The sequence below is a fragment of the Diorhabda sublineata genome, chromosome 7, assembly GCF_026230105.1.
Source record: "Diorhabda sublineata isolate icDioSubl1.1 chromosome 7, icDioSubl1.1, whole genome shotgun sequence".
NCBI lineage: Eukaryota > Metazoa > Arthropoda > Insecta > Coleoptera > Chrysomelidae > Diorhabda > Diorhabda sublineata.
This window is the reverse complement of record NC_079480.1, coordinates 10,364,636-10,389,856: the sequence shown is the minus strand read 5'-3', so window position 1 is coordinate 10,389,856 and position 25,221 is coordinate 10,364,636. Positions and strand designations below refer to the sequence as shown.

The 25,221-nt window shown below is 30.0% G+C and overlaps 1 protein-coding gene across 1 annotated transcript in view; it reads right to left on the bottom strand.

The window, feature by feature from the left end:
- LOC130446447 (otoferlin-like) overlaps window positions 1–21,318 on the bottom strand; it is a 92,431-nt gene extending 71,113 nt beyond the window's left edge. Inside the window, exons 1-2 of the mRNA XM_056782717.1 lie at window positions 21,192–21,318; window positions 75–136 (exon numbers count right to left, since the gene is read on the bottom strand). Of these exons, the coding sequence (XP_056638695.1) occupies window positions 75–136; window positions 21,192–21,270 (141 nt within the window). The 5' untranslated portion in view covers window positions 21,271–21,318. The remainder of the gene's footprint in view (window positions 1–74; window positions 137–21,191) is intronic.
- Window positions 21,319–25,221: the final 3,903 nt, after the last annotated feature.

Sequence of the window (25,221 nt, the reverse complement as noted above, 5' to 3'; positions counted from 1 at the left end):
ATTTGGATGATATCTTACGTATTCAATAGTCAAAATTGTTTTTAAATTTAGCTAGATGTCAATAAAAATTTTACCTTATTTACATTGATTGTTTCGAGACCATCTTCTTCCACAATTTTTGTTAAATGAGAAACACCTGAAAAACAGAAAAATCAGTATATTCTCAATAAACTTTTCAATAAAAATAAATCAGTATTTGTTACATGTTACGTTAATATGCCCACACGTTGAAAAGAAATGTTCATCAGTAAAAAGTGTGTGTGTGAATATTTTCATTTATTCCAAAATTACAAGCAGTTCCATTGTTGTCAAGTGATTGCTTCTCTATTACTTAGTAAACCTCATATGGTACTAGGACAATGATGCAAAAAAATAAATTTCACACTTAATCCACAACATTGAGTGTGAAGCCGGCGAATGCGACGATTGTTTTTTTTAGGTTTTTATCACAGCAGCTATTTGTTTATATTGTTTCTAAGAACCAATTTCCAGAAACGTCTTTTTATTTATTTTTTTGTTTATTTTCGGGAATTATTAGGAAAATCTTTTCTGGTATGAATTCGTGCTTGTTTAGCAGCGAAAACTCATTAAAAAAATCTTATGTCGTTCTGATCACATCGGGATAATTAAGTAAACATGAATACATTGAATACATTAATATGTTAAGTATTCAATAACTGTGAAAATTTCAAATGTGCAAACTAGTCTCCAATAATTTGGAAATAATGACATCACCTCAAATCATTCAATTGTTTCCCATTAAAAACAGGATTTCACCTTCAGTATTTCTTTCAGTACAGATTCAACAATTTAAAAAATTAATATAGATCCCTTTCGCAACATTTTTATCTCTGTTGTCTTCTAAACTATCTTCAGTTTCTGAAGACGATAGCTTGGTTATCGAAACGCGCATCAGAAATTATTTTTACGCCTCATATAGACATAATATATGTCTGTCCGGGTTTACTTTTCATATAAAATCCCAAATTATTGAATTCAGTAGACGACCACCTACAATATCATCTTGTGTATTTATTAACAATGTTCGCCTTGCTGTTGTGGATAGTTGTGAAATGTTGTGCCCAACAAATAAGACCTCGATCTTTCAAACTCTTTAATCTAGCGCTATAGAAAGCCTTTACTGTGAAGCTAATTAACCCTTCATTTTAGAGTATCATCTGACCTCTTTAGCCCTGTCAACCCTCTATTTATATCTACCACTGAAAATCCTACCATTCTTCAACCATTCCACCAATAAAACCCATCTCATTTATTTCATCACAGCTTCTCAACCACAAAACAAACCCTTCTCACCATGGACTATTGATCTTCCTAAATTCTATACTTCCCTGACGAGATGAAACAAACACTCAACAAGAAATCGATAATGTCTGCAAAGAAATAATAACTAGTTGCAACTATGATTTAATTTTATATACGAATACTTTGATATTCTTTTTATCTATTATATGTTCTAGCCTCTTAAGAACAAATTTTACGTTCAACAAAGAGATAAGCCGGTAGGATGTAACATTCTGGGAGGTTTAACTGGCTTGACGCATTAATAAGGTTGGCTATTTTGACTATAGATTTGCATGGAAGTTCCTTCAGTATTTCCCCGGTGATGAGGTCAAATCTAGGGGCTTTTCAATTTGTAACTCTGATCTGTAAGGTTTATTCCAAAAGTTCCGCAAAACTATTTGCTTTTTGCTTACTATCTCGTGTCCAGCTCCCATCTTCTTTTCTTATTAGTGGGTTATGTAGAACATATCGTCTAAATCATTTGGTTGCTTTCCAGAGTGAATAATCCGTACTGTTATCATAAGTTAATTCACTCAGGTATGCAGCAATCGAATCATCTTTAATGCGCTGGATTTCGCTTTTTATTGTCGTGTAGCATTGTTTACTGTTGTTTTATCAGCTGGTGCTTTGGTTTCCAACCATTTTCTTATAATTTTCCTTTTCTCTGTTATAAGGTCCTTGATTTCTTTTGTGTACTTATTTCCTTTTGTTTTGTATTTGATCGCAGGGGGATTCTCCTAAGATGATAGCTTTATATTTGTTATATTCTACTTTATGATGTAACTGTTCTGCTTTTTGCAGTGGAACTGAAAGATCAATTGCCTGCTCGAGACTGATTCTAAAACTTCGCCAATTCTTTCTGTTTTTCAACAATTTGAGTGCATTCTCCTCTAATATTATACCATCACTTAGTGTAAGAAGTATGGATGAGTGGTCCGAATTCAGGCCCTAGGCCTCTTCAGCGTTTAGATAATTTCAGGATACATACCTGATTACAAATCAATCTATAAGATCAGGGATCTTATTCTGATCTGTGAGCCAATATGTTGGCTTTTCAGTTGACACTGAACATTCAAGATTATTACATGATGCTATTAATTGTATGCCTTTAATTGTTGTTAATCTAGATCAAAACTCTGTTTTTTATGCGTGACAAATTCAAGTGAAATGAGTAGATTAGAAAATAACGATGGAGAAGAAGATGAATGTCCATTTAATGTAGGAAAATGATTATTATCAACTATACCCTCTGGTATAAACTGGAAATTAATTTCAGGGAGTTTCTCTTATGCGTATTTGTTGTAGGTACATTTTTTCCTAAGTGGTAGGATCAATAATAGTTTTTGAATTACGTAGAATACTTCTCTGAAGAAATTCGTCAAAGATATTTCTTTCCAAATTTCATGTCCTTTGTCAAAAATCTCACCTCAACTCTGCCCCTACCTCAGCTTTGATTGGATTCATAAAATAATTATAAACAACTTCTTTAGTAAACAGAAAATAACTTTATATATCAGATGCAAATATTATATATAGAATATAGATCTCAATGTATTGTTTTTTGTTGAATATTGATTTTCTTCATTTTTTGTTTCTAGGGAATTCAAAAACTAAGCTAGTTAAAAGAAGCATACATGATAAAATAACTTGAAAATGACGCACATTTAAGTTCCCTTCACTTCTAACTAAAGGATTTACGAGGACAACCCTGTTTATGAAATATGGAGAGTTTCAGTAAAAGCTTTACCTCAATATTTTTAACAAAATAAATACTTAGTCGAAACGTCAAAATATTTATCTTTCCTTCAATTTAGATTTAAATAAATTACTAGAAAATAGGCATAGCTGGTCAAACTATTATTTTATTTTTAAATAAAAAATTTTCTTTTCAGTTTTATCATGTAATTATTAATTAGTGTATCGTCATCGGTTTAAAAAAAATTAATTCATCTGATCTTTTATGGATAAAAAAATTGTTTATCAAAATTTCATTACTAGCACGGATATCGGTAAGAATTGCTGAAATTATCGATACTTTATACGAGGGTTCTTACTAAAGTTTAAATATATTGCAACACTGATGTGAATATATCAAATCTGACATTGCTATTATCTCGAGCCACCATCTTTCGCTGGTTTTTCGAATTCAATCGCTACAGGATGAGTTTCAAGAAGGTCATCCAAAATTGGTTGTTGTACCAGAAAACATCAATGTTGTACGTAAACTGTCATGTGTCATACCGTGATATTGAAGCATACTTGAGTATTAATTTCACTTGCATACATTCAATATTGCATGAACATTTGGCTGTCAAAATGATTTGTTCGTTGGACACCGCATAATTTGACAATCGCTCACAAACAAAAACCCTTGTCGATTGGTGCAAAGAAATGCTGACAAAATTCAAAAGCGGTGCTTCAAAAGGCGTTTATAAGATCGTGGTAGGCAAAAAGTCATGGATCTATGCTATGCATATGGACCTGAAACTAAACAACTAACGACTGTATGGTCGCCTGTTTTTTCGGAATAACTGGACATGTTGCCACCGTTCCATTTTAGCTAAGTAGAACGGTTAAATCTGAATGGTACACCAGAATTTTCCGCCAGAATTGTTAGAGAAAAGCAGAGAAACCATACGCAGAAGATGAATCATTTCTTACCAGACAATGCGAGATCTCACACATCAGTATAAACAAAAACGTTATTGAACAGTCGAAATATCGAACTGATGGATCATCCGCCGTACAATTTTTGTTTGGCTCTAAATGATTTCTTCTTATTCTTGCAGATCGAAAATAAATTGCGAGGTCAACGTTTTTCTACACATTAAGAAGCGTTTGAAGGGTCCAATCATATGGTTTGGAGGTACCTCAATCGAAAAGGAATAAATGCTTCGACAAATGGTTCAAACGCATGCAAAAATGTATTGATCTAAATAGAGGATATCTTGAATAACTTTAAAACCATATCCAATTATAAATATTTGTGTTTATCTGTCTCAAACGTATGTAGCAACACGAAACGAGTATCATCGCTCAGCCACTGTATTCGATGGATCCAGATCTGGCTTCCTGTGGCTTCCCTCTCTTTTCGATACTCAAAAATCTGCTTCAGGGAATGGACCACGAGTTAATTGAAGCCAAAGATAGTAATTCCCTTAAGGTACTGAAGGCCATCTTAGTCGAGACTTACGATAAGTGTATGGGAAATGGGATTGAACATAAATTGGCTCAAAGAAGCATATTTTGAAGAGGATACTGAATTTTTGTAATAAAATACGTAAGAAAGTTTTTTTTGACAGTATCAAATTTAATCATAAAATCTTTCATAATTTAAAATATTTATTGCAGCTTTGTACTTTACCCCTAAATATTGGTATAAACATTTAAATTCAGTCTTAAGTTTTTAATATAATGAATAGATACTTTCATAGTAAGAAGTCAATTGTTCATAATGAAGTTTAGTATTGATCGGTGTAATTCAAATATTTAGTGGACAAAATCCAAATTTTCATATCATTTCTAGTGAAACTAAAACTTGGCCTTATGAATTTCTACCTGAATTTGAGGCATAACATAAACCACCAAATTTCGAACAACCCATTCAAAAGTTATAGAGGTGGCATCTGTTTCATTTACATCCTTTATAAATTATTATGAATAGGAACTGAAACTGATGTGTGTGGTTTTGATATTCAAGACTATTCCAGAAATATCCGCTTCTAATGAGTCAATAATAGTTAGATAAGTTGGAATTTTGTTAATACACGATTACAAAAGAGATGCAAGGATTTAAATGAATTTTCAGTTTCTTATAACTCAATTCTAAAGCTTTCATTTCATACGATTGGCCTTATAGAAAAAATGGGGCTCCGGTTGTTAAAATCCCATACTCATTATTAATTCAAAACTTAATTCATTAAATTTGATATTTTATCGTGTTTGCGAAGCTGAACTTCTGGGAACGACATTCAAACAACGAAATGAAATATTTACTCAAAAATACGAGAAATTTCGCCATTAAATTGAATCTGTAAGATGTGGTAGAATTAATACGAGATCCGTGATTAAATTTTCTCATTAACTATAAATTCTCATATTATTTCCGACATACAACTTGCATAATTGTATGCCACATACACTCTATCAATATTAGTATTTTATTAATTTTCACATAGCTCTATGTAATTAAAATTCCTCCAAGGAATATTTCATTTTATTATTTACGCAAACAATGCGAACTCACCGCCGTGCATATAATGCGACGTGAATTCTATTTCAAACATTAAAGGAAACCAATTCTATTTTTCTTATTTTATTTAAGAAAAAGGAGCACAATTTCTTTCATTCGTATCTTTGAAATAAGGTTTGCTATATACATATTCCGACAGAATAAAAAACACATTTTCATCAAAATTATATTAACGTGTACCATGACTTATAGGGTTTTCATTATTTGTTTTAATAGAAACAACTTTACAATGATGAACACAAAAGTAGTTCATATCAAATGCACCTTCAGCTAAATTTCAAGCATCTGCTCGTAACCCAATACGTTAGCGATTAGTTTCGGAACAAACAAGAGTGTTTTCATCGGTATTATGATAGGAATCGCCAGGAAAACAACAGATATAACATAAGGAAGATATGAAAACGTTAGAGGGAAAGTTCAAATAGACGAAAGAAGATCGACGGAGTTTAAGATGGAGATAGAAGTAAGACAACGAGATAGTCTTAGTCCTCTTCTATTTATACTTGACATGAATAGGATAATGTAAACAATAAAAGAGAAGAACTATAAACTAAAGATAATAATTGGCTACAGAAATCTATAATCAGTAAAAATAGACGGAATATTATATGCTGACGACATAGTATTCTTAGCAGATACTTTTAAGAAAATGGAAACATATGAATAAAGACAATAGAAAACAAAACATGTGAATTATTTAATAATGATAGGACAACGAATACGTAGAGTGAAAACTTTTAAATATCTCGTCATTTTCATAGAAGTCGGGAAAATAGATATGGAGATAGCGAACAGAGTGAGAAAAGCAAATCAAATATAATAATAAGACCACGTTAATATATGGAAGTGAAATTTGGGTAATTAACAAAAAGAAAGAGTCGAACAAACAGTAGCAGCCGAAATAAATCTGAGGAAAGTAGCAGGAATGGATGGATAGGATAAGAAATGAGGTGAATTTATAGTAGCTCAAACAAGGACTAATAGGAAACAACATAGGAAAGTTGTTTAAACTAGTACGGACCCACAAAGAGAGATCACCGCAAAGCCTAATAATAAAAGTAATAGAAGCAAAACAATATAAGAAAAGAAGAAACGAAAAACTCATGAAAACTTGGCTACAACAAAGAAGCACAAGAAGGGGGAAGACAAGGAAAACAAACGGTGAAAACTTGAATATTAACGTTGTGCATTTTTGATATTTTCGAATGGTTAAGAAATAATTTTGCACGAATTGCTTTAATTATCAGTATAAAAGTACTATCATTTATATGGTAGAAAACAATATTTATTTATTGCGCTATCGTACACAAACATGACAATTTTTATTACATTACAAAATTTATCTCTCAGAAAAATATTAACTTCCATACATAATTTCGACGACTTTTTCACCATCATTATTATCAAACCATCATCGCCAACCTCTAAAACTGATACGATCGGTTTATGATAGCTGAAGTAAGAAACGAACATTTTTGTATCGAACCTATTTAAATATCTAATAAAGACCGCATCAACAGTAGTTTTGTATTTCGTTGTCACAAGATTGCAATCATTTGACATAGTTAAACCAAATTCATTATTTAAAAATTAATTAATTAATAGTTGATTTTTATTTGATTTTTATCGTCTGCAGTTTATGTTGAAATCTCCACCACTGGCAATTCATCAAAGCTTTTTCCAATTTTTTTTGAAGCCATGCAGATACGTATTGAGAATAAATGAATCAATTTTTCATACAAGAAGTATCGTATAGCACGCAATGACTTATTTGAAGAAATGTGAACAGCAATCATAATAATGAACTGAGTGGCAACGATTTATACAAATATCACCGATATCAGAAACAGTAACATTAAACATGCTATTGTATTTCACATGCACATCCATATAATTTGTGCTACATCCTCTCCTACGCCGCGCCGGTTTTCTACTCTCCATCTGTCCTACGCATTTTCGATAAGCTCACGTGTCCTGACGCGAGTTTAACATTTTTTACCCATTGCAAAAAAGTGTACAACGCCTCAAAAATCAGCAGATGATTAAAGTGACAAGGGATAGGAAAGAATGGAAAAAATGAATAAAAGGAGAATAAGAACTAAAGTCCCAATATTCTGACGTTAGAAAGAGCATAATGAGTTCTCGAGAAGAAGCAGAAGAAGACTAAAGGCAAAGTGTTCTTACCGGCTTGAAGGTTACTCACACTATATTAATTCACTGAACAGAATCATTTTGCTAAATGAACGATTACTCTGAATATCATTATAATTAATCTCCAGCCTTAAAAATAAAAATCATAATCCAATCAAACCCCCACCATAACAATCAAATTTGAAGTTACTTATTCGTAGTTGCTATTATATCCACATAACCTGCATTAACCTCATAATTAAATTAATAAATAAAACACTATCAGAAAGCCATCTAGTTTTCTGCAGTTTTACATTCTGCATTTTTATGCAGTATTGATCCAAATATCCCCTTTTTTCTTTGATCAATATTGAAGAATGAATAATATTTAATTGCAAGCATACACGCATATTGAAAAAGCAATAACAAAACATAGAGTCGACGGGACGACAAATTAGATATCAAAATAGAGGAATTCTATTGATATAATTAGAATATGGGATAAAGAACATCGTGCTGATTACACATAAATATGAAATAAAAAGTAATATGGTTGATTAGAACTAATTAGAAGAAAAGCGAATTAATGAATATAGAGATGTACATTGTATTCTCTGAATTATATCAAGTATAACGTGTGATAATATTTTGTTAAGGCCGAAATAGGTCGAAACGTCAATTTTTCACTTGTCTTGGAAGTGGGAAATTGACAAATATTTTTTTTTTCTAGAGTAGTCGACAGAAGTGTCTACTTAACCACAATAATTAACGAAATTTTTTACGAACAACGTCCGATTGTCAAGTTTTAAAAAAAATTATTTTACAACTAGCGTTCTGATCCCATTCTATGAAATGAAGCTAGAGCTAAATAATTTTCTTCCTCATAAAAAAGGTTTCGATCGTTCGATCGATTAGAATGTAACGGGATCGAAACGCTTTGTGTTAATTAAACGAAGGGCTTTGAACTGATCTAACAGTTCCTATAATTATCAGTGACGATTTAGTTTATAATTATTAGTAACGATCTAGTTCATACAATTAATTTGGAAATGAAGTTCTGCTAGCTGAAGGACAATTGTAAAGTTATAATTAATGTTCACAATAGCAGTTGACGAAAAGTGTCATGAATTCAATTTATAGTATTGGCTATAAACTTCAATTAACAGTAGGCTGAAACCAAAAAAATTTCGGGAACGTAATTCGTACGTATTTCATTATAAATTGACCAAAATTTTTTGTTACATCCCTGACCTCCTACGTTGTATAAATAGGAGTCCTAGAGCAAGTAAGAGATTCACACTCTAGTATTGCACAAGTGATTCTTTTTGTTTTCAGAACAAAACCTTTCATATTTAGAAAGTTTTTCCAACTTGTTTTATTCTGTCAGTATGAATACGTTTTTAACGCTGTTATGAATTCAAATTTAGATATTATAACCCAGTTGATAACTTCATTTCCAAACAGACTCTTTCCGTGCTTTCCTTTAACAGCCCTGAATAAATAGAGAATTAGTCAGAAGAACTTTTCTTCGTAATTTCATGTTATATATTCTGGCAATGTTTTTCTTACATTTTTTGATGAACCATTTATTACAGCTCCCCACTAAATTATCTTCAGATATTTGTAAGATATATGTAGAGATAATTGAGAATTTAGGAACTGGAGGCAAAATTCCATACCGCATAATACGTGATTTCTCTATAAGATCATATCTCAAATAAGCATTGAATCGAACTTTAGCCAACCCTTTGGATAACTCAAGATACTTCCCAACACAAACCAACAAACATTATAATTGCTTTCAGCTCATCCAACTCTGTTATTATACCTTTTGAATTCTCTGACAATTATTCTAAAGCTATGTTATTCTTTTTATAAAGTGAATACAAATGTTATTTATACATCAATGGGGTTTGAGCAATAATTCTATTCCATGAATAGACAATAATAATATTATCTAAGCATAATCCTAAACAGAGCGGACAAATGATGTTTTCATGAATATTTCCCCAGTTTATTCTGAAATTACTTCCAAATTGATGTATTCCATTATCTAAAAAATACGCTTTGAAAGAGCAAGAGTTTATTTATTTAGTGAAAAAACTTGTGTTTGTTTTTCGTTAACAGGAAACAAAGAGATGTAAAAGCACAGTTTTCCATATCTATTTTAGTATTTTTTTTTAAGCAGCTTTCTAATTGTTGATCAGTTCTTATTTCTCGTTTAATTGTGTTCAATTAATATAGGAAACTTATAGTAAAGGCAACGACCTCATTTTTGGCGGTTTAAAATAACTCCATTTGAAACATGGACCTCAGACTTTTTATCTTACTAAAGTTTCCTCTAAGTCACATCATGCTTTGTAAAATATTGTTGTATTCAAAGAATGAATGGTATTACAAGCATTTTGTTTGAATTTGAAGTTATTTATATCGAAGTAATTTAATAAACATTCCAAATTTTAAACAACCGTTGTTGCTTGTACGAAATAAATATTAATGTATTTATTTAATTGCCAACATAAGTTGATAGGACTAGAGAATCGATAATTTAAACAAAGGTAAACAGTATATCAAAAGAAGATAAACCACAAATATTCATCTCGAAAATGAAAAGAGGGATGAAAGACAAACTTTAAAAGTGATTATAGAATTAAATATGACTTAGTAGAAGAGGTCTAAGAAAGATATGATCAAGGAAGCCTGTTTACTGCTAATCTTCTGACAAGTAGAAATATAACTGCCGCATCATGACGACAAAGCAATATTGGTAAACCACACAAACCCTACCGTAGCAGCATCAGGTCTACAACAACATCTTAGAAAATAAACGACTGGAGAAGAATCAGGCGAATTAACATTAATGAAGCAACATCACTCCAAACCCCCTGTACAATATGTAGAAGTGTTACAGTTACACTGCAGTAACCGTAAACGGAAAAACCCTACCACAAACCCTACCTGGGTATCCATCTATACAACGGACTCAACACCTAGTTTTCAAAGTCACCTTCAAGCCAATATGGACAACAGCCAAATCTTACCTCGAGATTATAGAGAAGTTTCAGTCTAAAGCATTACGTACAATCACCTACGCACCGTGGTTTATACCCAACAATGAAATCAGGAAAGATTTGCAAGTGAATTCTATCAAAGAAAAATGTATATATATATATATATATATATATATATATATATATATATATATATATATATATATATATATATATATATATATATATATATATATATATATAATTATTCAAATAAAAGTTAAGAATGATGATGCTGGACATCACACGCAAACATACTTACACTAGATAACAACCAACTTGCTTATAGTACTAATCGTAGTATATATGTATATACAATATTTCAAAACACAAGTAGTAACCCTCGTACAAATATTGTTACTGACCTCTGTTCCAATGTTTGGATTTTTCTTAAATATATCATTGAATACATCTGGGAGTTCTCTTTATGTAATATTTCCTACTCTTTATCCGGGTTTATTAGAATGTCTATCAATTTATGATGTGTCCTCGTTTTTTTATTTATTTTCGGGCTGCAGCAAATTTAATAAAAATTAATATTTTCAAATTAGGAGGTCAGAAAATAAAAAAATAGGTGTCTTAAATGCTGTGAGTATTCTAAAAAAATGTGCAGCTAAAATCGATCTCATCAATTATAATACTGATAACCAAATAATGCTGGAACATTTTCAATTGGTAAATGCTGGGGTAACTTACAAAGGACTTATGACTGAGGCACCAACCAACCTTTGAACATCATTAACATCTTATGAATTCGAAAAAAAAGTTCAAATCAGAACTCAAAACAAATCAACAACAAAAAATATGGCTATCCATATATTAAAAAAAATTACTTATGTTATTCAATCATACCAAAATGTTGCTCTTAAAATTGAAATGTTTGTTCCAATTTTCTGGAATCAGTTAAGAGGGATACAAAGAGGTGAATCTTCTATTCAATAAGTCATAATTTATAGATTACAGAGTAATTTTCAGATTAGGAATTTTAATGTGATATATTGCCTTTACCGGTTATTAATAAGCTACATATTGTCGCTGTTATATAGAAAATGTCATGAATTTCATGGTACAATAAATTGTTCTCTTTGTATACAACTAATTTCCGGTTTATAGCAACCGCTAATGCGGGTGTGAAACTATTAATTCATTATAAAACACAAATAGTTGAATAAGTAACATTAGTAGAGGTAAACATGATAGTATTTAAAATTTAAGGCGTTAATTTCATAAGTTCATGGCATATAAAAATATTTTGGCGAAGAACTCACACTGCTAAATAATGTACACAACATTATTATTATGAAAATAATAAAATCAAAACGTTTATTATGTCTTAGAAGCAATTATTAGGCTTCTTTGTAGTTTGTAGTAGTTTTTCGTTCAAATTAATTTGTCTCGACAGGAGATGATAAAATTGATACCTAGTACAGTTATGTTACGAATTGTTCCTGTTCTGTTAGGATAGAAGAGTTTATAGTGTGGGGACATCCTGCAGTTGTCGGAAAGGCTGTTTATATATTTTTTATGACTTATTTACAGCAGCGATTTGTTTATATTGTTACTATAGAATCAATTTTTTGTTATTTGTTTGTCTACTTTCTAGAATCGAATGATCGGAAAATTCTTTATGTATAAATACTTGCTTGTTTATCAGCGAAGAAGTCAGTAAATAATCTGATGTCATTCCGAAAACATCAGGATAGACAAGTAAACGGTGTGTTATTAAATAAATTAATTTGTTAAAAATTACATATTCGTTTAGTAGTGTTTTAGTGCATAGTTGAGTAAATAGTGACTAGTTTAGTGTACTTAATGTGAGACAATAAATAAATTGAGTGAGAAAGTAATATTAACAATGTGTATAAATCCACCCCACAGTCGAAAACACTTTAAGTAAATTAGAATGAGAGAAATATTACAATTCAATAATTAACTTACAATTTAACTATGATACCTGAATATTAACATTAACAAACTGTTAATATTATGTATATTTCGTGAAATAGATTGGTACAAGTATGATAAGCCACCCCACAATGATCATAATGATTGACAAATGCGCATAAGAGTTTATGTGGAAAAAGTATGCAAATGCATTTTTTTCACGAAAAATCAATAGATAAAATAAGATTTTAGTAATTTTTGTAAGGTTAGGTTGGGTTAGGTTAGGATAGGTTAACTTCTACATTTGTAAATTTTTTTGATTTCTTCTATTAATGAAATGAATTAGTCTATTTTTGGTTCAGATTTACGACATTCTTTGGATATGAATCCCGCTATCAGAAATTAATCTTTCTTTGTGATTGATCCACTCAGTGTAGCCTTCATTGTTGAGGCATCGATAAGCTAACCAGCCATCTGTATGAATTATGCCTTCTGGAGCAACGAACTTTTTTTGATAAAAATGATCCATTTGCATACTTTTTGCTCAGAAACTTTTCTGCGCATTAGTCAATCATCATGAATTTTCACACACAGATAAATCTTGATGAGATCTATCGAAGAGAGTTATTATTCATGGTTCGATATCTGTTAGGCTTCCTGAGATAATGGCCACTTCCGGTATCCCCGTAAGTAAATGTTTCCGCTGAAAATAGATATGATGAATCGTATCAATATTCTATATATAGAGTTTCATGATGATCGTCGTGGGGTCTTTTGAATAATAATTAACTGTTCTGAAGTATTTAAATAATTCATTGGATCAAATTTCTAAGTTGGTGATAACGGCGTTTATTGGAGTATTGTGAACAACTTAACTGTGAGTGGTATTTAGCAGTACTGACATTTGAGATGGTCAGATCCGTCAGTCGGCTATGTCCACTAAGTAGTCTGTGTCCAAAAACTGTATCCACAAACCACTAATTTTATAGACGTTTCACATAGATGACCCAATGTTCAATCAATTTTTTGATGAAAGCTCAGAACCCCAAATGAATTTGATAGCATAAGTGCATAAGTATTTGCATAGCATATTTTATTTCTCTATTTTTTATGCAATATTTTATTTAAAAGCTGCAATTTCACCTTATTAATAAATAGTAACATGTTTTGTTCAGGTTATTATCATATTTGAAGATTTATTAAACTTTGATTATTGCTTTATCCAAAGAGGACAGGATGAGATACGAATGGGGGTTGATTCAGATAGGCGACAAGCTTGCTGGAAGCGGTTGGAATTTGGAGCCAGAATTACTGATATCTTATAAACGATTTATTATATCCTCAGGTTGTGCTTAAACTTGTACGCAGTATGACATGAGAAGTAGTAGTCTCAACCAAAGATGAAATTCACTAAATTCACGTGAGATGTTTTAGTTAGGGATCTAAGGGCTCCAAGGCAATTTCTTGGAACTACATTGTTAAGAGAATCAAGAGTTTTTAAGTCAGATTCGCTTGCTAATTTGTAACTAAAGTTTCCATAATATTTTCTATTACCTTGCATATTGTGCATGTTAAAGAGATGAACCATATGAGTTGAGATCTGGTGATAGCTTCATCATACGAATTGAAAATGTCTCACCATTGCGTTGAGAAATGCTGTTTCATCCATATGGTGTTATTATATAATTCCAGCAATTATATTAGAAAGATGTTTTATAAATATTTTTGCAGAAAGAATGCTATATTATCGGAACCAACGATAAAATTTTTATAACAATGAAGAGTGAAGTTTAGCTCTTCGAAATAAATTGAAGATACAGAAGTCAAGATCAGATTTACCATTGGAAAAATAGGGAATAGGGGTTCGTTCAGTTGCATTTCTCTTCAAAATTATTAGCTATTGAATTTGCGGGAATTTTATTACAAGTTCCAATGTATTTTCTTTGTCGAGATTTCTTTGTAGAAATTTATCCCGAACGTGACAGAGGTAAGTGTGGAAACGTAGTGAGTTTAAGCTTTTTTACTCAATTTGACCACCCATCCTGCTTTGGTTTTCATTTTTTTTTAAGTTATATAATTGTCGGTAGTCCGATAATATATCTTAACTCATTGAAAATAGGTTTACATTCGCTGACTGCAGTCGTACAATTTTTATTCCACTATGGACCGCACAATTTTTATTCCAGCAGCGATCGACCTTTCGAGATGTTGATATTAACTATTTCTCAACGTATGTTTTTGCCTTTTGGATTATACAATTCTTGAATGCTGCTTTAAATTCATCGATATTTGTAGCTGAAATATTTGTTATTCAGTGAATTATTTAAATGCATTTCAGCTAGAATTCGCCTTGTTTCACAAATTGATTCTTGTTCTAATACATTAGAAATGAGGATTGTCTTAAAGACTATCCAGTGTTTTCTATAAGAGAGACGAAGTAGAAGGGTCACAAAAACTAAGACCAATAAATGATAAATTAGCTATATTAACATTTGTTTTCGCAATAGAGTTTGGTAAGCATACATTCTGGGCATCGAAACTTCCAATTAGAATATATGGACGTTTCAGCTGCCTTATTAGATTAGCCAGATTATATTCATAAATCTAAGGAATAAAATCACTGGCAACAAATATCGAGGTGCCATTGCTAGATTTTAAGAGATTGTTGCTAAGCTAGTAGTAATTGACGAAATTTCTTAACCATGTCACATTACTTTTTGTAATTTTTAATAAATAATTTTACTTCTCATTTTATCCTTTTTATACCAAATTTGAATTATAATTCTTTTGATAATGCTGATAATATTCAGAAGTAAGAGGTCAGGATAAAATAAATTTCAATAAAAATCAACCCAAGATCTCAAGAAGTTTTAGTATCTCCTTGATTTTAGGTCTCTTCTGTTTTTCAATATTAGTTTTTTTAATAATTTTTGGGAGATAGATAAAATTGACAAGGTTTCTTGCTATGAACGTGGCAATGAAACAACAAAGTGGACTAACTTTAATAAATTTTCCGAGATTTCGAATACTTATGTATTCATCATCTGGAACATCAAATACAATTTAAGAAATATGATAAAAATAATAAAATTTCTACTTGCAATAACTAATTAAGATTTTCGGTGGTTTTGAAACGTATTCTTATGAAAAATTTTAAAATTCCTGGGCTTCAAAATTCAAATTGACGTCGATAGAAATATTGATTAATTGAAATATTGATTCTGGGATTCTGGTTACTATAGAAGTTTTTATTGATTTTGGGTCTCTTCTGCTTCAAAATTAGTTTTTTTAATAATTTTTGGAAAATAAAATTTGACGTTTCGACTTTTCTTAGAGTCTTTGATAAACATATCAAAAGGTCTAAGAAATAAGAACTTAAAGAAATTGCAGCAAATTTTGGAATTTATATACTATAGTATAAGTGGAGGGGTAAAAAAGGGAAAAAATCTTTTTTGAAAAATTCAAACTATGTATATAACATGTTTGTTGATATATAATATTTAAGTAGACTTACGTTCGGGGATGAATTCCTAGGTGTTATTATGACGCGTAAGTTATGGTAAAAGATTGAGAAGTTGGATTGTTAATATGATATCCAACTTCTCAATTAATCAATATTTCTTTCAACGTCACTTTGAATATTGAATTTTCAAACCTATGAATTTAAACAATTTTTACAAGAATTTATACAACTCAAACCCACCACAAATCTCAATTAAGTATTTCCCAAACGATGAATACATAAGTATTCGAAAGCTAGGAAAATATATCAAAGTTTCATTTCCACATTCCCAATAAGAAACCGCTCTTAATTAATTAAGATTTGAGGTGGCTTTGAAAATTCAATCTTCAAAATGACGTATGATAGAAATATGGTTTCATTGAAATATATATTCCGAACTTCTGATTACTTATGTATTCATCGCCGGGGAATTAATTAAGATTTATTAATTAATATTCAATTAATATATATTCCGAACTTGCGAATACCTATGTATTTATCATCATCATCAGGAACTGAAGTTATGGTCAAAAGTATAACAATAAAATTAATATGAGTAAATATTTTTATACTTCTCTAGATGTTTCAAATTTCTAATATATATATATATATATATATATATATATATATATATATATATATATATAATATATGTATAGTGTTAAATAAACAAAATATTAATTTCACAGATAAATTGATAAAATACGTACCTCTAAATACAATTTTTATTAACTTTTCTCCTTTACATTTTGGTATTTTGAACTTTTTTACTCTAACCGATATCGCCATTCCTGCAAAAGGAACGCGCGCGAAACCTCGGTGATATAAGTCCAGCCACGCCGAGAAAGAGACTTGTTGATCGTATCGAACGTGGCGTGTATATTCCTGCAGGAACTTTGTGTAGCGCAGAAGTACAACGGAACAGATATTAATTGTGAATTAATTTAACGCTGCTACATGAAAAGGTGAATATTATGAAATGACTTCCGTACGTGTTTCAACCTAAGAAATATAGATGACTAGGAAAAGTTGTCTGTACGTGGACAAACATTGTCTATTTATCAATTACTTGTGACTAATTGATATTTAATTTCAACATAAAACAGTGCCTGTATTTAAAAGTAATTATTATCGATTTTTCTTAGTTAGAAATTAGGGGATGAAGTGATTTGATCGTTACTAAAACAAGGTGAAAGATGAAACCCCATAAAGAATGAAACAATATGAGCAACAATCATTCTCTTTAGCTCTTCACTACTCATTCTTCTAAATAAATATAATATTCATTTTTTACGTGGTTTTATTATTGTATGATTAATTATTTTTCGAGTATTCTATGTTACTGAAAAGTATCATTTTTCTCAACGTAAATATAGCAAAAAATTTCAGTTTTTGAAATAAATATTCTATGCCTAATTAATCATCAGTTATATTGTGATCCTATCAATCTGTCAGAAATCCAATATCAAATATAAAGTATCTATAGTACCAATAAATTATGAAGTGAAGTAGACATTGGAACTATTATGCGTCATCTCCAGGAAACTAGGACAAATTTATATTAAAATCAAGAGTTGGATACTAATTTATATTTGTTCAAAAAGGTTAATTCATATTTCACAACTCATACTGACCTTGTTCCAAAAGTAACAGATTCAGTAAAACTACTTTAAAGGAAATGAGGAAACGGACAATACCAAAATATCTCCCATTAGGGAGATAGACCAATGGGAAAGAGAGATCTGAATATGTGACCTCACCATTAAATTGTTAATTATATGGTGTTACTATTCATGTGCATAGTTTTTTATCAAATATCATTCTTCATAATTTGGTGTTTCCTCCTAGGGGGTTACCTTCTCAACTATTGGTAGAGAAGTTGAAATTAGTAATTATAAATTTGCCTAATGTTTTTCCACAAAAATTACTAGCATTTAAGTTTTTTATTGAGTTTTGAGTCTTTTCACTCTGAATGTAATAATCAAATTGTTGAATTATAGACACAATATTTATTTCAATTCGTCAATTTTTATATTTTTATCATTTTTATGATTGCTATTTGGATTGTACACAAGTACAATCATACCCGTGTATAATTATAATAGAATTATAATTTTTTACTCATGTTAAAGAAATTATAATATATTTAGGGTTTGAATAGGATACATCCCAAGTATTCTGGTTTCGTTCAATAATTTGGCATTAACATAACAGTAAAAATAAAATTTTTGGGAATGAATAAATAAACCCTTAAGGGTCATTTGTATTTTTCATTTAAAAGAAGACATTTTTCTAAGTATTGGATAAAACGAATCTTATAAACTATAAGATGAAAATTTCAGTAAGACAAAATCAGAATAGGGGTAGAAATTTTCATTATACTAGAATATATCTCGTTCTTGTTTTTAAAAGAGAATAACGTTTAATAACATCGATAGGATTTGCTTAATCTTGTTTAAAACTAAAAATTTCAGCCTTCGTGATAAACTTTATCAATTAACCGTTCATATCAGAGAGTTCCGGTTCTAGATTTAAAACGTTTTGTTTATATTGGTAAAAGGTATAAAGTGATTATTCAATGAGAATTTTTTCTTTTAAAAGCTAGTTTCATTCATGAATTATTATTTTCATAGGCATTATGTTAGAGATGAACTGTAAGTTCATAAGTGTATTAAAAATTCTCTGTCTCATCCAACATGTCAAATAAATAGAAAAACTTACTTTTTCTGTTTATTTGCTGAAATTTGGGTGCAAAAACTGAATATTATGGAAACAATAATCTTCTTTTTTAAATAGATGATCGTGATTTATTACGAACCTTCCTTTTAAATCCATGGTTCCAATGGTCCAAATTCCTTCTTTCTAAATTGAGTTCACTACAAAGTGTTCAGAACAATAACAACTATGTGTTTATTATTGGCAGGCAAGGTAACCAGCTTTTTTTCTGTTGTGTTATTACTGAGCACTCTGTTTACTGCTGCCACCATACCAACACATTTATTTCTTATATGATTAAAATTGCTCTTCTTAAGATCGAATGAGATTATTATTTTGTATTTGATACGAATTCATAGGGTCGTGTTAAATTTTTTTGTAAGTTGACTCATCATTGATTAATTGATAATAAAATAATTTTATAATGATAGTCTTTTGATGTGATAATAACAGTTTGATTAGATTTATCTGATTCCAAAACTTTGAGATGTATGTTTAATTGTATAAATTCTTTGGTTTTAGTTATATTGCGATTTTGATCAATAAATGTATAAAACAACAAATTTAGAAAGAAATATATATAAAAATTGGTAGTAGTTCTGGACAATAAAATGATGTTAATTTCCTTCGTTTCATATTATATAAACTAAAAAATAGAAGAAAAGGGTACAAAAAACTAAGTTAACTTTCTAACTAACTAACTTTCACAATAACTATTAAATTATTTTGAAAAATATAATTTAAGAATATGGACATCAAAATTGTTACTAAATTAAAATGTTAAACATTATTTTAAATTTATTTAATTATTTATAACTAATCTTTCACTAGTGATAATTTTGAATTACATCCTCAACTTCTTAGAGTCCATTCTTGAAGAGAAATACTGAATTTTTCGTAAATAGTAAAAGGATTTTAACTATTTTTAGACAAGTCTTTTTTACTTCCATCAAATTATATAATTGTACGTAGGTGCAGTAATCGCTGTATATGAAATTGGCATACCTATAACCATATTCATGTAATACTTTATCCATTACATCCATAAATTATTTCGTTGATATTTGTTTGAATTTGGAATAAACAATGACCGTTAGTATTCAAAGCTTTTTTTATCTGCAATATCGAAATAATCTTCATCAAGTTTTAAGTGTCAAGAATTGGAGTGGATGGTTGGTAATTCTGGTAAATTTTCTACCGAGAAGAGCGGAGCTGTTTAACTGTTCAGACGATTCCAAGCTCTTTCTCGATTATAAAATAGTTGCATTCTGAAACACTTAGGTCTCTGATGCTATGAGCAACAGGTATATCAAAACTTATTATGCCTTTACTTTAAATAGCGCCTAATTCATTCATTGCTTGCGACAATGATGAGATTAAAAGGTTTTGTAAAATCTGTATATCGAAGTATTGGCACATTTATCAACAGATTCTACATATTTCAAAAACTTCGACATAATCTGGAACCTTTTTATTAATAATTGCATATATTTCAATCATCATAGTTAATCGATCGATTAAAACTTTAAAGATATTTTCTAAAAACATTAAGACACATTCTAAATTTTTGATTTCCAACAATGCAGTCAGGATAGTTAGGGTTAGTTTTATAGGGTTACTTTACTTTTATATGAGTATGATGTGAAAGAATAGATTTATTTTGATTTATATAATCCTGAGAATCATTGGAAGCATTTTTGAACTTTTTACGGTTTTTTAGCCCGCATTAATGTACCTAAGGGCTCTAAGGTACCGCTTAGCAATACTCTAGGCACCGAATTATTATTTCTAATTTTTTTCCCATGTCCCTATAACCACTTGGAAAAGAAAAAAGGGATAGGATAAGATTCCATAAGCTTTTCGGTGATATCTTTGCATTTGGAATAGAGTACATTTGTAGCTAAGTGATAGAAAAAAGGAATTTCATTCTATTGGTAAAAATTAATCCAAAGTAAAACCAATTCATGTACTTCAGTTGTTTTTTTAAGTAATTGGTAGAAAAGTAACAATTCTACGGAATTTCGTGTAACCCTATATATACCCTCATATCATATCATATCATGACTAGGTAGACTATAACAATATTCATGTGACATAAGTAGAATCTATGGAAATTAGTTATTAGTTCTTATGTCTACTGAAATAAATAAACACTCAGTTTACTTATAAGAGTGCAAATAAATTGATATTGAACATATTCTGTCGAAATTGGTATAAAAAGGCTCACAAATATTTTTGAATGGTCTCAGAATAAAACAGCTAAGTTAGCTGGCTTGTGTCACGTTATGTATCAATTAGAAATTATTTCCAATCTAGATCAAAACAGAAAGATAATAAGAAATACATAAATGTGTACCTCTGAATTCGACCTTCACCAATTTTTCACTTTTACTTTTGGGCACTTGAAAGTTTTTCACTAAAACTGTTACTGCCATTTCAACAAATAGCCAGCACGGCTACTATAGCAAAGTAAGTTTCACAATATTCAGTAAAACACTTATCCACTTTATCGAAAAACGGATTTAGTTGAAGTGTGTAGGTTGAAAGTAACAAAACTGATTAAGGGTACTGTAGAATTTTCTTTCTAACTAAAAATGGGCGTGAATTGACTATTTTTATTCGAATAGCAATAAGTATGATGGTCTTTTATCTATTAGCTCTATTGTATTTTGATTATACTAATGTATTTGTAATGTGTACATCATTAAGAAAACCCCTAATAGGTTTGAAATTGAGTTTTCAACTAATTGTAAGTAGAAGAGTGCAAAAATTGAATATATGGAAAATTTCACCAACGGATTTTTATTCAAATGACCATATTTGTGGTAAAAATTGGTTGAGGGAATAGTTTTGACAATATGAAAAACCAAACGTTAAGAGATATTTAGTTTTCAATGTGCTGCAGAATCAAGTCATAATTCATTCTATAAGCAACCGGCAAAAATTTGAACTTACGAAATGAAGAATCTTATCGTATCATTTAAATACAACGTTAGGTTAATTTTTCACTACCCCAAAGTGTTCACTATGACTTAAAATTGTTCACTAACTCTTCTACTGCTAGACACCTATTTATATATAATTTCTCACTTTCCTAAATTCTAGATTTTCTGGAAATCTCCGGCTTGCTATTATTTATATATTTGTCTAAATTAAAATATGTGTAACAATATAATGTAAACAGCTCCAAAAAATAGAAAGAATATGCCGCTACATAAAAAATACGCTACGCATTTTCCAAACTTTAGTTTGGACAATATACTAGAACGGTCTAATCGTATATCAGTTCGTAACAAGTTTATTCAGGTAACAAATTGATTTTTTGCTTTTTGTTAGTAATTTTTTGTAGGAGAAATATTATACACATCACAATCCTTTTCTAGAAAGGTTTTCCTGACATTTGGAAAATTGCAAAAACTTTACGATTTGTAAAATGTAGGTACATTCTAATAGTATATGTTTCACATGATTACAACACTTTCCTTAAGTTTGTTCCAGCAGACAAGTAATGAACAGAAAGTTTCACATTACAGCATAAAATTAAACGTGTTTAGTACTTGTTTGATACGAGCAAAAATGTTTTTGAATAAATTTTAGAACATATGGATCTGCGCATGTTAACACTTATTTCAGATCGGGTGTGGTACTTTATCAGATTGTAAAATATTTTTTATATGGAGGTAGAGTCAAACTATATAATAACAAAAATGGTAATTTTTGTCTTTTTCCCACCTATATTTAAGGTGGTGTTCTAGCAGCAATTGTTGGATATATGTTCACAATAGAATTGTCATAATTTTCGTAGATTTGACAATTAAATTTCGATCAAAGCTTAGAGTATGATATATATTTCTTCGGTTTACACAGAACTTACATAGAGTAATTTATATTTTTATGGTGGCTCACGGAAAATAATAACAGTAGCTCCAAGTCCATTTGGAGTTTGGAAACAATAATGTATATTTTATGGTAGTGGAAATACATCGGAAGTATCGAATAAAGTTTTGCGTAGGCGTAGACGAAAAGTCCATTACCGATCTTGAATCTAATATAAGATGTCTGTACTTTAAAAATAAAATCTCTCGATTAGATCCACACTCTCTATTTAATGGGATTTTTATACATATATTTAGTCCATTCTGATAATGAGATCCCTCATGTATATCAATTTAATTACGAATCTTACCAGAAATATTATTTAAATACATAGTCGAGAGGACCACCAGAGCTTATAGATCAGCTTATATATTTTTCAGTGAACATTATGCATTCAGTATTCACTACAGATAGATGAAAATCAGAATCTCTAGGCCACTTAACAAGCATATGGTATGGTATCATTTATTTATTTGTTGATATAATTTTACCTACATAATGAGATCATCCGACTATACTGTTGCGGTGAGGTTGCTGATAACATGAGCAATAAAGTTGGTGATATCTGCAGTGTTCCATGTTGTGTTTTGGGGTCTGAGAAAGAGCTATTAATCGTACCTAAAAACTTCAATTATCTAGAAAATTGTAATAAAAGACAGGATGTTAGCACTATGTCAGCCCCATGTAAGTCACTTCCTAAATCAATCCTGTTGTCAACCGTGCTTTCGTGCTTTTTAAATCCACTTTATTCTGGTGTCATAAATTGACTCTATTCTAGCTCTTTAGTAAGTCTGTTAATGATTATTTTTCCAAGGTTAAGGATTTGGGTTTGTCTAGAATCGTAAAAATACCTGTATATTTTTTTCTATATTTGATTAAATACATTTTAGCTTTGGCAGTTTCTAGAAAGTGTTGTGAAAAAACAACTGGCACATCTTTGCAAAGACTGTTTTTACTATTTTCCAAAAAACTTCTTCCAAAAACATCTTCGCTAGACTCTACTTTCTTAGTGTATACCTTTTCTTAGCTCTTGAATTATTAAAACCTAACTATTTAAAACTATTTAATCCAATTATCAATCATAAAATGAATATATACGATTTAGATATTAAATTGATATTATGACGCTATATGACAGAATCTTGGAAAGCACTGCCAAGGTCAAAGAAATATCCTCCGCAGACTCTGGAAGTGTGTGTGTGACTGTGTACCCATTCCGAATATTTATTATAGTTTTTTTGTTTTTATTTATATTTATATATAAGTTGTATGTTAAGCAACTAAATTTTTCTACATTTCCATTTTTTTCTTATGTAAGTAACTGTATGAAGTTCAATTAGAAATGTTTGATTGTGTTTTAATTCTTCCATGTTCTATAAATAATTACAATTTAATATAATTTTTTTCAGAATGTCTCCTTATGGCGACTGTCCCTGTAAAAATTACGGATTGTTAACAATCGGGAATGAGTCCAGGGGCGACTCATTCCAGATAGTACTGTAGAATTATTTATTCCGTCAAACACACTACATGGACATACGTAATCATCCATTAAAAATACATAATGTTCGAACGTATAATTTGAAAAATATATTTAAATATAAGTTCTCATTTCGCAACTTTAAAAGCACTTAACTCAGAAACGAGGGGTCGTATGAGAAAGTTTTTTTATGTCACATTATTTTCACGTCATCTACTTACTACCTAATTGTTTGCATTAAGTCCCGGAACACCCTATATATTGTAGGAATATGGATCGTAATTTCTTTTTATTTATAACTCAAAAAAAAATACATGTTTTTATTCTATATTCTCAACTAAACATTTATGATACCCTTATCGCCATCTATAAGCGAATATGGCAAACTACAGAATTGGTAGAGAAAATCAATAACTACAATAATATAAACATGAATTGAATTAAGACCATTTGAAGGAAGATGGCAAATCAGTCATCAATAATTTCTTAATAATTAAGTTACCTTTATCATTTTGCTTCTCTGATTCCTAAAAGCTGTAAGCATTGAATTCTTTAACATTTTTGCGAGGTTGTTATGTTTACTGATTAAGTTAAGGAATTACAAACATGAATTAAATCTAGATCCACTTTTTGATAAGATGATTTAGTCATAATTTCTTCAATTGAGTGGCAACACCTCCCCAGCCCGTTTTTCCAGTGGCTAAGTTTTAAAGTAGATGTTATAGTTTTTCGCGTTTACATTACTATTGAAACTTTTCTGTAATCAAATAGTATTTGAAATAAAGTTACTTCTAATAAGTAATAATAAAAATAAGAGACTCAAATTCTGGAGTATAATTTCTTCTTGTATTGATTGAATGTTTAGATTCGTATTGAATGTTTCTGAATTAACATTTGACTTGTTTTATCATTGTTTAAATCAGTCCAAGTTCATTAGGTTATTTCATATTGAGCTCTTTGGGTGTTATGAAAATTATTTAATTTTCATTTTATCTGATATAGGGGCAATCTCAATTTGAGTGAATTTGTT